Consider the following 16,909-nt stretch of genomic DNA (forward strand, 5'->3'; position numbering starts at 1 on the left):
TTTACAGCCACTTTTGAAAGAGATGTATCCTTGCTCTGGAGTCTGTTGCTGAATATGTTAAATCTGTAATGAAATGCTTCTTCTAGTAGTGTAGTTATTAAATTTTTAAAAAATAAAAAAAATTCTTCAAAGCATAACAATTTGCTCCTTAATAATTAGTAGATGTGAAGAACATTACCACTGAAATGTACCTGATAACTTTATATCCATGCTCAGATGCCAAGGAGCTCAGAAAGTAACTGACCGTGACTAGTAATCATCAGATATATAGAGATTAGAAACGCATGTGCAAACATCTTAATGTTAATTTCATTAAAAATGAATTTTTCTGAGCCAGACGTGGTCACGCATGTCTTTAATCCCAGCACTCGGGAGGCAGAGGCAGGCAGATCTCTGCTGATTGTCTCATCCTGTATCACTGTTCAGCATGGGAGAAGCCAGAGAAGTCCACCTCCCTTTTTTCTATTGGCAATTTGGGTAACCTCTTCAGAGGATGGTGTGATAAGAATAGGAGGCAGGAATTGGCTAGGCAGTTAGTGTAAAACAACGCCAAAGGAAAGTAGCCAGTTTCTTGGCTAAAAGTCAAAATGTCCATGGGCCTCTTAGCAACAAACTGTTCCAAAGGCCAAAAATGTCAAAAGTATGTGGGAGCTCTTATCTAATCCCTGAAAGATTTTAGGGTTCCCTCTTCAGAAGGGGGAATGTTAGAGTAGCCTAAAGCCCCATTAAAAAAAAAATTAAACAAGAAGAAAGAGAACATGAAGTTATCAGAAAAAAAGTGATGGGGAGATATGGGAGGAGTTGGAGGGGAGGGAGTTGGCATGGATTTGATCAAAACACCTTATATGCATGTGTGAAATTCTCAATAAATTATTTATTTAAAAAAAAAAAGAACACTGGCTGCTCTTGCAGGGGACTGGGATTGGGTTGCCAGCTTACAATGGCTTACAACCATCTTTAACTCCAGTTCCAGGGACCTGACGCCTTCTTTTGGCATTCGTGGACATTGCAGGACATGGGTGCACTTACGTGCATTCAGGCAAAAATACTCATACACATAAAATATAAATAAATAGATTTTTTAAAAAAGAGTAGAGCCTCTTCCCATTTATTTCTGCATCTTATGCATCTTAGAACAGGTGTGGTAAGTAGTAGTAAGCCTGAGTCTGAATGAAACACGGGATCGAAGGGAATCACACCATTAAGCCAGTCTTGGTGAATTCAGACATACAAAGCATTGGGTTTGCGCCAGGAGTCCTCAGTGATTACAACGCCCGGAAGACAGAGAATAGGACTACGACTCCCAGAAGGCTGCGCGATTATGTAGTCTTCCTGCTGTTTTCGCGTTCCTTTGCCTATCAGAGAGGAGGGAGCGGAGATACCGCGATACTTGGGGGCAGCCTGGCGCTGGTGAGCTTTACTAGGGGTTGGGAATCTGGGTCCGGAGTTCTGCTGGGTGGGGAAGCGGGAGAAGCTGCTCTGGGTATTGTGGGTCGGAGCGGTCCATGTGTTACCTGTGTGCTGTGCAGCCCTTGATGTGTGTGACCCCCATTGCATCTGCACCTGTACTTGCTCATGCTGACTTCATGCTGCTCTACCCCTGTGTGGTGTAGAGTGGTTCTGGGTCTAGTTTAAAAGGCGACCTTGTCAAGTGTCCCACGCTTAAACATACCCTTAAAAACAGCAACATAAGGGTCGGGAGAGATGGCTTAGCGTTTAAGAGCATTGGCTGCTCTCGCAGAAGATCCGAGTTCGAGTCCCAGTACTCACATGGCAGTTGATAGGGGTGTGTAATTCCAGTTCTAGGGGCTCCAACACCCTCTTCTGACCTCCCCAGGCACTGCACGACAGTGGTGCACCTACCTACATGTAGGCAACATACACATAAAAAAAAAATAATAACTAAAAAAATTGGGGGGGCTTTTTGAAACAGGGTCTCCTTGCAGCTCCATCTGGCCTAGAACTCACTATGTAGACCAGGCTGGCCTTCAATTCACAGAGATCCGCCTGCCTCTACCTCCTGAGTGCTGGGGCTACAGGTGTATGCCACTACTGCCCGGCTAAAAATTTTTTTAAAGCAACATGGGGTTGGAGAGATGGCTCAGCGGTTAACAGCACTGACTGCTCTTGCAGAGGATCTGGGTTCAATTCCCAGCACCCACGTGGCAGCTAACAACCCGTTTGTAACTCCAGTTCCAGGGGAATCCGATGCTCTCCTCTGACCTCTGTGGTTATTCCATGACATGGGTGCATTTACATACATACAGGCAACATTCATACGTGCAAAATAAGAATAATACATGTTTTTAAAAAGGCAACATAAGGCTGCCTCCAATAAAGGGGGTCCTTTAGGGCTTTCCCAAAGTGAAAAGTATTTTATTTCACTGACTTTTTTTTAATATACTGCATTTATTTATTGGGGGTGGGAGGAAGTGTAGACCTACTACAGTACTTGTGGAAGTCAGGACAACTTGCTGGCGTCGGTTTTTTTCCTTCCACTATGTGGATCCCGGGGATCGAACCAAGTTTGTCAGGCTTGGCAGCAAGCACCTTTTACCCTCTGAACCGTCTTGCTTGCCCCAAACTAGAAAAAGAAAAGCCCTGGAGGTGTTGAGCAGATTTATCCCTAAATGTGCAGCGTGGCATTTAAAACTTAGAGGGCCGGGAGCCGGTGCTGGATAGTGGGCAGAAGAGATTCTTAGGCTGGGGTTTCCCATTTCTTACCAGCGGCTGGGAGGCAGCAGTCGTTTTCACCACTGCTTCTTGGGTTATGAGAAGTATGTCTTTAATATGTGCCCTTGATAAGAGGTGTCCAAATGAGATTCCAGGAGCTTCAGAGACCAGCGTGCCCAGGTCTGGTGTGAAAGAAGTATGTTGGCAGAATGTCAGGCCTTTGCACCTATGGTTCTTTGCATTCCCTACCACAGAGAAAGGGGTTCAAGTGCCCTGTGGCATGGGATGCCTTGTAGCTTCAGATTTTGGTACAGGGTGATACTTTGGAAAACTACAAATTGGTTTTATAGATGCTAGCTGTGTACAGGAGAGCAGAGGATTGGTAGGAGGTGGGGCCAGTAGGGAAAGCATGGATGTGGGGCTGAAGGATTCAGGCTTTTTGTTTGATTTTGGTTTGTTTTTTTTTTGAGACAGGGTCTCACTGTGTAGCACTTGCTGGCCTGGAACTTGCTGTGTAGACCAGGTTTGCCACAAACTCTGCCTGCCTCTGCCTCCCAAGTGCCGGGATTAAAGGTGTGTGCCACCACAGCGGGCCCCTTCACACCTCATGGTTCCTGGATCCTTGTCTGCATATCACCCACTTCTCTGGTTTTGTTCTGCCTTACTGTTGCTGGTGGTGAGGGCTGGGGAGGTCTCAGAGGCAAACAGACCAGATAGAGACCCAGTATTTGCAGGTTCTTATTATCATAGAAACAATTTAAAAATAGGTAAAGGAACTGGGCAGAAGTTTTATTATAGATTGAAAATACACTCAAGAAGCAGCAGGCTTCTCTATGGGCGCTTCTTGTGGGCATTAGAGTAAATCTTGGGACATGGTACAAGATTATGTAGTTGTTTTTTGTATAGTTAAAAAAAAAAAAAAAACAAAAAACTAGGGCAGTTTGCTGGGTGTGGTGGCACTCACCTTTAATCCCAGCACTTGGGAGGCAGAGGCAGGTGGATCTCTGAATTCAAGGCCAGCTTGGCCTACATAGTGAGTGCCAGGCCAGCTGGGCTACAGGGAAACCCTGTCTCAAAAAGACCAAAAACAAAACAAAAAAAACACAAAAAAACAACCAAACCACAACTAGGGCAGTTTGACTAGGAGTATTTTCTCTTTTGGTGAGTCAGGATGCAGGTTAGAAGGTCAGACTTAATGTCTACAGTTTAAGCTGTTTTTAACACAAAGATAGTTATTAATTAAGCCCTTATCTAACTACTGTATGGTTTATAGGTTTATAACTTCCTGGTTTTCACACTCCTTGGTTTTAAGCTCTTCCCTTTTGACTTCCCATTCAGTCCTTTTCATCAGGGCCAATCTCTGATCCTTCCTGTATTGGGCTGAGCTTATATCCTGCCTGGCCTTGATTACCCTTGCTTCCTTCTTTTAGCTGGATTCTTTCCTGGCTGCATTCTTACCCGTATTGTTACTGGCAGATATCCAGAAACCTGTAGTTAAACTTTACCCATGATAAAATGAGAGAAGAGGCATAGACATCCCCCACTGAGAACTTCTGTCTCTCTTGTAAGTTCTATTTCTTTTTCTTTTTTTCTTTTTGAGACAGGGTCTCCCTGTAGCACCAGCTAGCCTGGAACTCACTATGTAGACCAGGTTGGCCTTGAACTCAGAGATCCACCTGCCTCTGCCTCCCAAGTGCTGGGACTACAGGCGTGCGCCACCATGCCTGGCTGTAAGTTCTGTTTCTTATAGTACACATAGAATAGCAGATTTACATTTTGTGGTTATAATACAGGTCAAATCAAAATAGGAAAGAAATATTTCATGTATGTAGCTTAGAATAAAGACTGCTCTAGAGCTATTTAGCTATCACTGTCACATTGGTAATATGGCATCTTCCTTATACCTCAACCTATGAGGGTACAAAGCAAAATGTATCTTTCGTCCGAGAATGGCCAAGTGTCACTCAGGCTTGACTGTAGAAGTTTAAAAGAAACATTGAACTACATGATAAACTAAGCTTTTTCTCTCTCTCTTTTTTTTCTTGGGAGGGTCTATAGGGGCAGGAGAGAATTGGAAGTTATAATTTTCAGCTCTGGAAGCTTCTGGACGCTTCTGGATGAACGTGATGCATGGTCTTATCTCTGTCTGCTCCTCTAAGCAGTGAGCTGTGGTTAGGGTGGTAAGGGGTGGTAACTGCCTTTCAATACCAAAGGAAATGTGCTGGAAATTTTTTAACGCAAAGCATGAGAAGAACTACCATTAAGCAATTAGGAAGAAACACATAGAAGAACCACTTCTAAGTATGGCAAGGGCTTTTCTCTCTCTCTTTTTTTTTTTAACTTAAAAATGTTTTAAAATTTATTTTTATGTGTATGCGTGTATTGTCTGCATGTAGGTAAGCGCACCCATGTCATGCAATGCCCATGGAAGTCAGAAGAGGCTATTGGATCCCCTGGGACTGGAGTTACAGACAGTTGTTGGCTGCCATGTGGGTGCTGGGATTCGAACCCAGGTCTTCTGCAAGAACAACCAGTGTTCTTAACCGCTCAGCCATCTCTCCAGCCCCCTTTTTTTCTTTTTATTATGTTTTGGCAGTTCTGTTTATTATGTATGTGAAGAGTCTTCCTCTGTTGTTCTGAAGGACAGAGAAAGTTGTTTCCTGGCTGTAGCCTACCTGCATGGCATGGTGCCCAGGGTCACACAGCTCAGTCATCACAGCCTTTCAGTTACTGCCTACCTGCCTGTCAACTCTTTGCTGCTGCTCAGTTCCTGTGAGTGGTAGAAACCAGGGAAGTGGGGTGCTGCCTATAGCTCCCCTGACTGTCAGTCAATAAATATACACATAAATAAATTTTAAAAAGGCTTTAATAGGAACTGGGTGGAGACACAGATTTCATTGACTTAGAATTTGATCTTTGAGAGCAAACAAACTGGCCAGCTATCACCTTCCCTTGGACTCTCAGGTTGAACACATTTGACCTTGCCTCTAAATGCTGGTTAAATAATCCAGTTTTTGTTCTTCAGATATAAAACACACACACACACACACACACACACACACACAAACACATGCACACAATCACATTCTCAAACTCATACTTTTTCTAAAAAGATGGTTTTGGTCCTGAGCAAAGCTTGCTCAGCAGGCCAAGTAGTGTATCTTAGGCCATGGAACTCGCTGTGGGGAGTGGTTGAAATCTGCTTTTAACTGATTGCTTTCTGTAACATGAGCCCCAGGAATGTTACCTTCTTGAGGAGGTTCAGGAACTCTAGAGATGAAATTGAGGTGGTTTTGCAGGAATCTCTCTTAGCACCATTGGGGTCAAGTAGGAGAGGGTCAAGCTTTGAGATCTGGCAGCTGTTTCCCATGGGGGATCAAGAGTGTGCCTCTCAAGCTCAGCAACTAAGAGCAAGCACTGCTATTGCAGAGGACCTCAGTTGGGTTCCTAGCACCCATGCCTGGCATCTCACAACTGCCTGTAACTCCTGTTCTGGGGAGTTTGAATGACTCTGGCCTCTGTGGGCACCTGCCTCAAGTATACATGCACATAATCAAAAAGAAAATAAATCTTAAAAAGAATGTGCTTAGCTGGGCGTGGTAGCATGCACCTTTAATCTCAGCCCTCGGGAGGCAGAGGCAGGTGTATCTCTGTGAGATCGAGGCTACCCTGGTTCAATTCACATTGTGACTTCCAGGTTGGCTATGACTAGAGAGACCCTGTTAACAACCAACGAAAAGACAAAAAAAAAAAAAAAAAATTAGACAATTAAAAAAAAAAAGAATGTGCTTCTCAGTGGGGCGTGGTGGCACATGACTTTAGTCCCAGCCAGAAGATTGCCTCCATACTAGACTTCTTGACTACAAGAGTAGTGTTAGAAGTAAAACTTGAAGTCCAAGAACACAACAGATACCACAAAACAACAACAAAACACTCAGATATGCTGGGCATGGTGGTGCAGCCTTTAGTCCCAGCAATCAAGAGGCAGAGGCAGGCAGATCTCTGTGAGATCGAGGCCAGCCTAGTCTCCTTAGCAGGTTCTAAGCTAGCTTGGGCTACAGGGAGACCTGTCTCAGACAAAAACAAACATAAAAACCAAACTAACAACCAAACAAACGTGCTTCTGTCACTTTCCGACAGGTCCCATGGACCTTGCCAGTTGCTAACAGGGCTTCCCAGACCCTGGGGGTGGGCTTACTGCTCTAACTCTGGGCAAGGCTAGTCCTGGTTGAGGCTTTGAATGACAACAGAGATCGAAAGTGTCAGCAAGTAGAACTTTAGTAGAACCAGCCTATGCGTAATCCCTCTGAGAAGGGTAGCCAAGCATGACCTCAGCTCACATGGGTGTATGCCTAATTGCTGAAGGCAAATGCCAGGCAGAGAGGCTTCTGTGGGTACCCAGCATGGAGGTAGCTGAGACCACTCTCCAGCCCTTCTTCCTTGAGGTCTGCTGGGATTTCCTTCCATTGCTGAGCTTGCCTTTTTAGAGTGCATCTTCTAGGACTTTCTGTCTTGAGCCCCTTGCCATCATCTTTTGAGCATTGACTTGGGTTTGTACTGGAAGGAGCTTCAGAAATCACCCACTCCTACTCCTGCATTTTGAACATGTATAGAGATTTAGGGAGAGAATGACCCTGCCCAAGGTCAGGAGTGCAACCGTGGACAGGGCCCAGGCTCATGATTCACAGGACAGGTTATCTGTACCATGATTCATAGGGCAGATACTCAGGACTGTGATAGTGAGTGGACTAGTGGTTGGTAGCTATCTTGTCACATGCAGGAAGCTTGCTGGTTGTGGGGGGGGTGGGGACAAGGGAAACTGATAAACCAAGTCAATCATTGAAAAGGTTCATCCTAGAGAAGGACCATTTCAAACTCATCCAGAGTCCCTAAAGACAGCAGTTAGATATTCCACAGTTTTCTGCTGAGGGTTGAGTGTGGGTGATGGAGTGGGGTGTACTGGTCCAGCTGCTAGAGTATAGGTTTTGCTGCGTCCATCAGCCATATCATCACGTACACTCACCTCTGGCAACATCTGAGAGCCAGAGGAAGAAACTAACCTGCAGGTCTCATGGGTTGGCCTACCTCCACTTTGTGTTTGTTCAAATTTGATTTGTAGTTTAGTGCTCACCCTGATCCACAGAGATGGGAACAGCCACAGAGGCAAATCTTGGCTCTAGAAGCACACTTCTTGCCCATGGTCCCACCTCAGCAGCATCTTTGAACCCCATCTCCTGCCATTTCCTCTGCTAGCCAGCCCATTGCAGTAACGCCTCTTACTCTCAGTCTCCATCTCATGGCCCCCTCCACACATTCTTAGCCCCAGTACCATCTCTCAAATCAAAGAACCCGGTTCTTGCCACCCTTGACATTCTGGCCATGGTCTGCTTGTACAGCCTGCCCTACCCTTCCTAACCTCATGACTCTTCAGCTTCATTCCTAACCTGCATCCTGTTCCCCATACCTGCCATCCCTCTTCAGACCTCTTCACTGAGTAGTAACTTCCTTTTGAAGTCATTTCTTCTTGTCTGTGGTAAAAGTGCTCATTCCTCAGAACTCTGTCTGAATGTGATCTTTGTGTGAGCAGTTCCTGAGGCAGTCACTAAGCAGCCACATCCCAGGAATAGCCCTTACAGCACTGAGCACATTACAGTGTAGTTGCCTGTGTGGAGAGGTCTGACTCGATCATCACACACCATGTCCTCCTAGAGCAGGGACTGTTGACACCCACAACAACCCTGGCATCTAGATGACCATATGATGTTTGCTGTATGAATGTATAAATGAAACGTATGTCTTTTATTCTGTTTTAGATTCTAAATCTTGGCAGAGCTTTTTGGAATCCAGCTTTTGTAGGCTCCCAGAAGCCACCAGACCCCACATGGAACCAAGTGTGCTCTGTCCAGCTACCGTACCCTCAGTGGAGAGAAAGTTCCACGTTCTTGTGGGTGTCACTGGAAGTGTTGCTGCCCTGAAGTTGCCTCTTCTGGTATCAAAGCTTTTGGAGATTCCTGGGGTGAGTATTCTCTAGAGATAAGCATGGTGGCTTGTAGCACTAGTCACCTTGCTGGGGCCAACCCATTCATGCAGTAATTGAGATGTTCTCTTCCTTAATCTTTGTTTGTTTGTTTGTTTTGTTGTTTGTAACCTGCCTGGAGGTCACTATATGTACCAGGCTGGCAGATATCCACCTGCCTCTGCCTTGATTGTATGGAAGTCCCTATATGTGCCTGTAGACAGGGCAGACAGGAGACAGATCATTGCACACACAGTGTAAACAGAAGCAACATTAGATTAGTTGTTGTGGATAGGGCATGAGGGAAGATGGGGAAAGGGCACCATGAATAGAGGGTTTGATTCCCATACACTGACCTGCGAGTCCCTAAGGTCCTGTGGGAGGAGAGTGGGCTGGAGGGGAGAGGAAGGTCTCAGCTTCCCTTGCACCCTATGCGGCTCTACTACTGCTTTTATTCCTTCCTGAACACTGTGGCTCTGCCCTCCCTTTTAAAAGCCTTGCTTGTCCTGTTAGTCAAATGCACTGAGACCTCAGGGGCTGTCCATTGCCCACAGTTTTGTTTTTAATTCATTAATTTTATGTGTATGCGTGTTTTGCATGTATGTAAGTGCACCCATGTTATGCAGTGCCTACAGAGGCCAGAAGAGGGCATCAGATCCCTTGGAACTGGAGTTATGGATGGTTGTTAGCCCCCATGTGGGTGCTGGGTATTGAACCCAGTTCCTCTGCAAGAGTAGCCAGTGCTCTTAACTGCTGAGCCATCTCTCCAGCCCTCAGTTTTTGTCTCAGACTCAGCTCCCAGAGTCTCTCCTGTAGCCACTACCCTGTTGGGGTAGGGGAATTTTGCCCTCTGTTCTTGGTCAGGCCACCTCAACTTTGGTTTTATATATTGGGATTCAGGGGTAGAAAGCTGAAGACAAACTTTGTGAACTCCAACAGGTTGATGCTCCACTTCCTTGTCTGGCCTCCAGAGTTTTCTGTATGTCCCTTTCGTGTCATGTTGCTTCCGTGTTCCACCCAGTGGCCATTGCCTTGGGCTGACCCCTGCCTGTAACTGCCCTTCTGCCCGAACCTTCAGTCACATATTTTACTGCCTGCCTCAGCCTGGGTGGATTTTTATACTTTTAAACTCATTTGACATAGAATCATGGCCTAAACTCATTTGGCTAGAATCATGGGTTGTTTTGGACACTGCCTGCCCGTTGTGTTATGCAACACTAGTTTAGCCCCAGGTTCAAGCTGTACATTTTCTTTGCTTGTGCCTGACTGCTGTGGGGCCGCCTAAGGTGGTTGTACCTTATATGCCCTACAGAGGGCAGTGTTCTCTCACAGATGACTATGTGGGGCCTGCCAGCAGGGGCAGAAAAGGCTTGTTTCGTCTACTTTCTACCAATTTCTTCTATTCAGAAAGTTACTGCCTCACGCTAACACCCCCCCCACCCCCACCCCAGTTAGAACAAGCAATGAAGTTGCCAGCCTGGAATGCCAGCCATGCCAGAGCCAGGAGAAAGGAGAATCCCAAGACTGCTCTGAGACTGAGTGGTGGTGCACTTTTGGGGCAGTGTTGTCTGGAACCAGTCACCCCCTCATGTGCTCAGAGTTGCAGGTAGGAGGTGACCAGCTAGGGTCTGGAGGGCAGGGGGCCCTGAAAGGGTTGCCGCCTCAGTAACCCAGCCCCACCCCCTGGGGAGAGAGGGAATCCAGCAGCTCCTTTTCCCATAGCCCCAGAGCAAGTGCGTTTCCGGATGGGCGGGTAGGGGGTGGGGAGTTCTATCCCAGGAAACAGATGGGCAGCCTCAGAGTGCAAGGCAACGGCAACCCCACCACTTCCTTCCAGCCCACGCATTCAGCATGTGTGGGGGTGTAAGGAAAGGTCTGCTTGGAGCAGGGAGGTGCTCCACCCACTCCAAGCCTTTAACGTGGGCCCCTGGGAAGACAGACCTAGTCTGGAACAGGCCTTGGCGGCTCTTTCTGGCTGGGGTTAAAGCCCAAGTGAGGCAGCTAGAGGGCGCTTAACAAGGAAGTGAGGCCTCCCTAGACTTGCCTCAGAGAGCCTGCCTTTCTCGTTTTTAAAATAGGGATGATATCTTCTACCCATCCTCTAGGAATGGAGGGGGAGGGGATAACACAGGTGACACCTTTTCACAGCAACTAGGCACAGACTGGCATGTGGAAGTATTTAACTACTTAACTATGTATTTCCTAACCACCTCCCACCCCCTTGACTCTGTGTTACCTTGGGCCACCACATGGTGTGAGGTATTGAGGTTGGTGAGATACCCACATGGGAAAAGCCCTTGGAACTGGAGTCTACATCCTCATCCTATAAGTAGACAGCTTGCCAAGCCTAGCTTTGCTCTGTGGGGTTCTGTGAGGTTGGTAACCAGGGGTTTGCATCTGGTGGCCAGAAGTGGTACTCCCTACCCCAGCACTCCTCTCTCCAGTCCCTTCCCTGGGGTCCTGAGCTCCCCACTGCCTGTTTATGGAGTAGCCTTAGTCCTTTGGAGCAGTCACTTTCAGCTCTTTGCTTGCTGGGTTGAGTGCTCATGTTTTTTATTTGTTTGTTTTGGGTTTTTGTTTTGCTTTGTTTTGTTTTGAGACGGGGTCTTGCTATGTAGCCCTAGCTGACCTGGAACTTGCTGTGTAGAATGGGTTGGCCCTGAACTGGCTGAGATCCACCTGCCTCTGCCAGGCTTAAAGTTGTGTGCCACCAGACCTGGCTTTGAGTGTTCAGATGGACAAAACGTTCCTCAGTTCTCTTCAGGACACCCAGCTTATGAACGGCCAGTAAGTAGCTGGGTATGGGATGCAGAGAGCTGGGCCATCATGCACACACCTCTCCTGATGTGCCACCATGTACAGGTATCCTGGGAGAGCCACTGACCTGTGAGAGGCTGTGTTCTCACCCCACAGGCAGATCAGAGAGATGTGAGGGCCTATGGTGAGTGGTGGGTTTAGCTGCTGGCCACATACACAAGCAGCTGGAGAGAAGTCAGTGGCAAAGAAGTCCGGGAGTCTTTTTGTGAGGCAAAGGAGTAAGAGGAGGGAGGCGGTGGGAACAGCTTTTACCTCAGGAGAGGCAGTGAGCCAGCTTTGGTGGCACACACTTGTAATCTCAGCACTGGGAAGGTGGTGGCAGGAGGTTCAAGGGTTAAAGGTGAGCCTCAGCCACATGAGAAAAATAATAAATAAATAAATAAATTAATTAATTAAAAGAGGGGGTGCTAGGAATGTAGCTCAGCTGATAAACTGCTTGTCTAGATTCACAAAGCCCTGGGAATGGTGATCTCCATCACAACATAAAACCAAGCATGGTGTTGCAAGCCTCTATTCGTGACACTGGGGAGGGGGAGGCAGCAGCAGCAGTTCAAGGGATGCTCAGCTGCATAGCAAGTTTGAAGTCTGCTCTGGCCTTGTGAGACTGTCTCAAAATAAATAAATAAATAAATAGGAACAAGACAGAGGATTCCTGACACTGGGGCTCGGCCTGTTTATTTCCATTTTTGTTTGTTTCTTTTTTTAGCTGTAGTTTTCTTATCTGGGCGGTGAAGAGTAGGCAGGTATACAAGTGACCTATTCATCACTGGTGTTAGAAGATTCTAGGTGTCAAAGCAAAAGGGACTAAGAAGGTTGCCTAGGAGAAAGTTTTGCAGCTCCATAATTGTTATGTATGTGGGCAGCAGTTACATCTGGGCTGTCAGATCCATTTTTGCTCCCTGGTCAGTAGTCTGGTCTGAACCCTTTAGGAGTTGGTTTTCTCCTTCCACCATGTGGGAAACAGGTTGTTAGGCTTGGCTGCAAATGCTTTTGCCTTCTGAGCCATCTCACTGGCCTATTTGTTTATTTGTTTAGAGGCAGAATCTCCCTGTGTTAACTAGGTCTGAAACTTGCTATGTGGCCCAGACTGGCATTGAATTTGAGGTCTCTCTCCCTCAGCCTCTTGAGCTTTGGAATTACAGGCCTGTATTATGAGGCTTAGCTTTTTTTTTTTTTTAAGTGTTCACAGAGGAAAGGGGAATAGGGGAAACCAGGCTTGGCATGGGCTTTTTTCCTTTCTTTGTAGGTGGTAGCCATGGAAACTCTTAAGACCTGTATTTGTGTCTCTGCTGGCCTGGCTGGCCCCTTTCTCTACCCTGCAGACTTGTCACCTGTAATTCTAGGGAGTAGGCTCTATGGACCACAGGTCAGACACAACCGTCCCTGGGCCAGGCAGAGGCTCCTGTACCCTGGGGTCCCCTATTATCCAAGAACATTCTTTTCCACAGACTGGTTCCATTTGTAGGAGAAGGGTTACAAAAGTACTGGGCTGGCCCAGTGAGCTGACAACACTCCTAAAAAGCGTATTAGAAAGGAACCAGAGGCAGAAAGAAAAGGAACTTACCTTGCCCAAGACTTCTCAGAGTAAGGTGGTATAGAACTGGGCTTGGGGCTAGTTTGCTGACTTCTGTTAATGAGTGAATTTGGGGAGCTTAGATTGCGAACATGGATATTCTCTGCCCCAGTTTACAACACTGAGAATCTCCAGGAAATTGTAGACTAGCCTCCATTTGTCTTTTTTTTTTTTTTTTTTTTTTTTTTTTTTTTTTTTTTTTCTTTTGTTGTGTCTGTGTTTTTGAGACAGGGTCTCCCTGTAGCCTCAGCTGTACTGGAACTCACTATGTAGACCAGGCTGGCCTTGAACTCAGAGATCTGCCTGCTTCTGCCTCCCAAGTGCTGGGATTATGTTTTTTTTTTTTTTAAATAGTCAGGGTCACACATGCCCCCATCTCCCTACTTGACTGAGTTCTGACTGAGGGCAGAGCCCCTGTCTTACTGACTCTGGCCCCTGTGGCCTGTGGTAAGCTTAGTAAATACATGCTGAGTCAGGCATCCTTATGAGAGATTAGTGTGCTCACTCAGGGTTTTGTGAATGAGGCAACCTTCTCCAGAGCTCCCCATGCCCATGTGTTGATGTTTTTTTCCCCTCAAGAGGATACCTACCATTCTCTTCCCCAGGTTAGTTAGTGTCAGCTTCTTGGCTGACTACTAGAATCTGGAACATACCACTGTTAACATTGATTGATTAAATGTCAGAGTCCTTTGCTCTGAATGCTAGCCAAGAGGCCTGACACCAAGGCCCTGGGCCTTATCAAATCATAAGTCCATGGCAGGTATTTCCCCTTTAAAATCCTCTCTTCTCCTGTGGGGAATATCACATGCAGTACTAGGAATACCCACTCATCTCTGCCCACTCAGCTGTGGGTTCTACCCAGGGCTCCTCTTTATTGTGTATACCATAGCTGTACTGTCCATATGGTAACTGTCTCCACATTTAAATATAAATTAGTCAGAATCAAGTGAAGTCAGAACTTTAGTTTTTCAGTCTACTCACCACCCCTCAAATATTCAGTGGCCACCTATGACTAGAGGTGGCCACAGTGGACAGCATGGGTAGGCCATTTTTCCATCATTGCCAAATGCTCTTACTGCATAGTGCCTTAGGGCAGTGGTTCTCCACTAAGGCAGTGGTGTCTCTAGGGGACATTGAAGGATTTCTGGAGACAGGTTTTGGTTGTCATAACTAGGAATGGTGCTACTACTGGCTTCTGGCTCTAGTAGGGATAGAGGAGGAGGCGCTGGCCATGGGATTTGTTTCACCCTATGGCTTTGAGGTATTTCTGTACCGGTTTCCTTTGATAATCTGTCCCAACCTGAACCAGACTAGGGGTCTAAAATAAAGATGGAGGCATCATCACAAATTCTGTTTCCATTACCCCTCCCTGACTCTTTAGGAGCCCAGATTCCAGATTCAGCAGAGAAAAGGAAACCAGACTTGTGAACTGGTTTCAGGAAGGAGTCTCTACAAATGTTAGACAGTTGCGGACCCATAGCTTACGTAATCATGTCTGGCCAGGCCTCAGTCATATCACACAAAGATGTTCAGGTTAAAAATACTGGCTATAAAACCTAATTTCAGGAGGCTCTGTAGGGAACCAAGCACAGAGTTGCCTTTCAGGAATTCTCCGGGGGGGTAGTGGGGCGCAGGGTGTGTATGTGGCTATTTTAATGTTCAGCCCTGTCCTACCAGGACCCACAGGGTGTAAGAGAAAGTATAGGGGAGTTCTGCCCTTAATGCATTTTCTGCCCTGTCAGGACTCCTTGGCACTTACTGTATAAAGTGAATGAGTGAATAGTCTGCATTATTGTATCTCGATGTAGGTGGGTGCATGAGCCTCTGCAGACCCAAAGCCTCCTAGCCCTTGGCTCTCAGGACCTTTTGGCTGAGTGAATGAAGATGAAAGAACAGAACCCATAGGGCTGATGAGTCAGATCAAGTGGCATCCCTTTCAAACCAGAAAAACTAGCCTGGGCTTGCCTAGCAGTACTGGGGTCCAGATCTCTGTCTCTTCTTAGCAGCCATTTTGGTGGGGTCAGAGAAGGGCCTGGGGAAGGACCTGCCTGTCACATGCTCTTCACATTAGCCCTTAGGTAACATAGTCCCTTGAGGCTCCCTAACAGTGTGACTGATTAGCTTGGGAGGGTGGCCAGAGAGCGGGCCGACTGAGAGGCAGGGCAAAGTCTCGGAGGGAAGATGTCAAGCAGTTGTTGCCTAGGGTAGGAGGCCTAATAGACCTCTGGTTAGAGCTTCTCAGGAGACAGTGGGTATGGGGGAACACCATGAAAGCTCTGAGACATCAAAGGGGATGTAGAGAGGCCAGCCTGGGCTACATGAGTCTCTGTCTCAGAATAACTCAGTAACAACAGCAACAAAACTAGGGGCTGGAGAAATGGCTCAGTGGTCAAGAGCACTGCTGCTCTTGCAGAGGACCTGGGTTTGGTTTTCAGGACCCACATAATGGCTCACAATTGTACATAACTCCAGTTCCAGGGGAATCCAGTGCCACCTTCTGGTCTCCATGGGCGTTGTGCACATGTGGTACACTTGTATACGTGCAGACAAAACACTCTTACACATAAAATAAAAGTAAGGAAATTAATTAAAAAAACAAAACATGGAGCTGGAGAGATGGCTCAGCAGTTAAGAACACTGGCTGTTCTTGCAGAAGACCCAAGTTCAAATCCCAGCACCCACATGGCAACTAACAACTGTCTGTAACTCCAGTCCCAGGGGATCTGACAGACTCTTCTGTCCTCTGCGGGCATTGGATGACGTATATGTGGGCAATACACACATACGTATAAAAATAATAAATAATAAATAAAATTTAAAAAAAAACATAAAATGGGGGACAAGAGATGGTAGTTTACTGTAAATTTAATTTCCCAGAGTTTCTTTTGGTCCTTGAATATCCCTTTAATGAAAAAAAAAAAAAAAACCCACCGTGTTCTTGTTTCTTGGGTGCAGTCTCTCATCTCTGAGTTTTCTCCCTGTATTGTCTGAGTTTCTGTTTGCTGTTTATTTGTTTGATCCTCTTCTCTGACCTAGAGGGTTATCTTCAACAGGTTGATACTTCTTGGCTGTTCCTATTTGTTTGTGAAAATCTGTTTGGAGACTTCTCTCTATTGACAGGGACTCAGCTGGAAATGAGAGATTCTGTTCAGGAGGGGCTGGGGGCGGCTCTCAGAAGTAAATGCACCCAAATTTTCTTCCCTACAACACCCTGCTTTTCATTTGGGTTTTCCAGAAAAGCCTCCACCAGTGTCCTTGTCTGGTAGACCCAGTGTTCTAGGGTTTGGTCAGAGAAGGGTGTTCCAGTGCCTGGGCAGTCTGTAGATAGATTTCTAGTGCAAGATCGGTTTGGCCTCCAGTTAACTCAGATGCCTGCTGAGGTAGAAGAGTAGCTGCTGGGGCACAGCAGAGACTGGGAGGCCTTAGCTGTCCAGTAGATGGTGAACTGGTCCTACATTCAGCTCTGCTTCCTGCCTGCCCTCACAGGTACTTAGCACCTCCAGTTCCTGAGCCCGCCCCCGCCCTTTTCTCTCTGGGCTTGTTTCCGCAGCTGTGTTGTAGGTTTTTGGTATTTGTTTTTCTAATCTCATCTACTAATGCTTCCTTCCACTTTCATTTTCCAGGCGTGTGTTGACGTGTCTTAACTCCTGTCTGTCCTTTACCACTGAGCTATACCTTCAGCCCTCTTCTGTTTTATTTTGAGACAGTGTCTTGCTAAATTTCCAAGGGCACTCCTTAGCCTCCTGCCACCTCACAGCTGGGATTATGGGCATGCTCCACCACACCCAGCTTGGAGGTTTATTCTTTTATTTAACATATATATATATATA

General features: G+C 46.5%; 1 protein-coding gene across 4 annotated transcripts in view; it reads left to right on the forward strand.

The window, feature by feature from the left end:
- Positions 1-1,343: 1,343 nt before the first annotated feature.
- Ppcdc (phosphopantothenoylcysteine decarboxylase) overlaps positions 1,344-16,909 on the forward strand; it is a 28,626-nt gene continuing 13,060 nt past the window's right edge. For 3 of the 4 annotated variants that reach the window (XM_008836522.2, XM_008836523.2, XM_029565102.1), the window contains exons 1-2: positions 1,344-1,410; positions 8,487-8,689. In XM_008836522.2, the coding sequence (XP_008834744.1) occupies positions 8,555-8,689 (135 nt within the window). In that variant the 5' untranslated portion in view covers positions 1,344-1,410; positions 8,487-8,554. Of the gene's footprint in view, positions 1,411-4,219; positions 4,238-8,486; positions 8,690-16,909 lie in introns of those variants that run through there. The other variant, XM_029565101.1, reaches the window with a different exon arrangement.

This window comes from Nannospalax galili, unplaced genomic scaffold, assembly GCF_000622305.1.
Source record: "Nannospalax galili isolate Female #2095 unplaced genomic scaffold, S.galili_v1.0 scaffold54, whole genome shotgun sequence".
Taxonomy (NCBI): Eukaryota; Metazoa; Chordata; class Mammalia; order Rodentia; family Spalacidae; genus Nannospalax; species Nannospalax galili.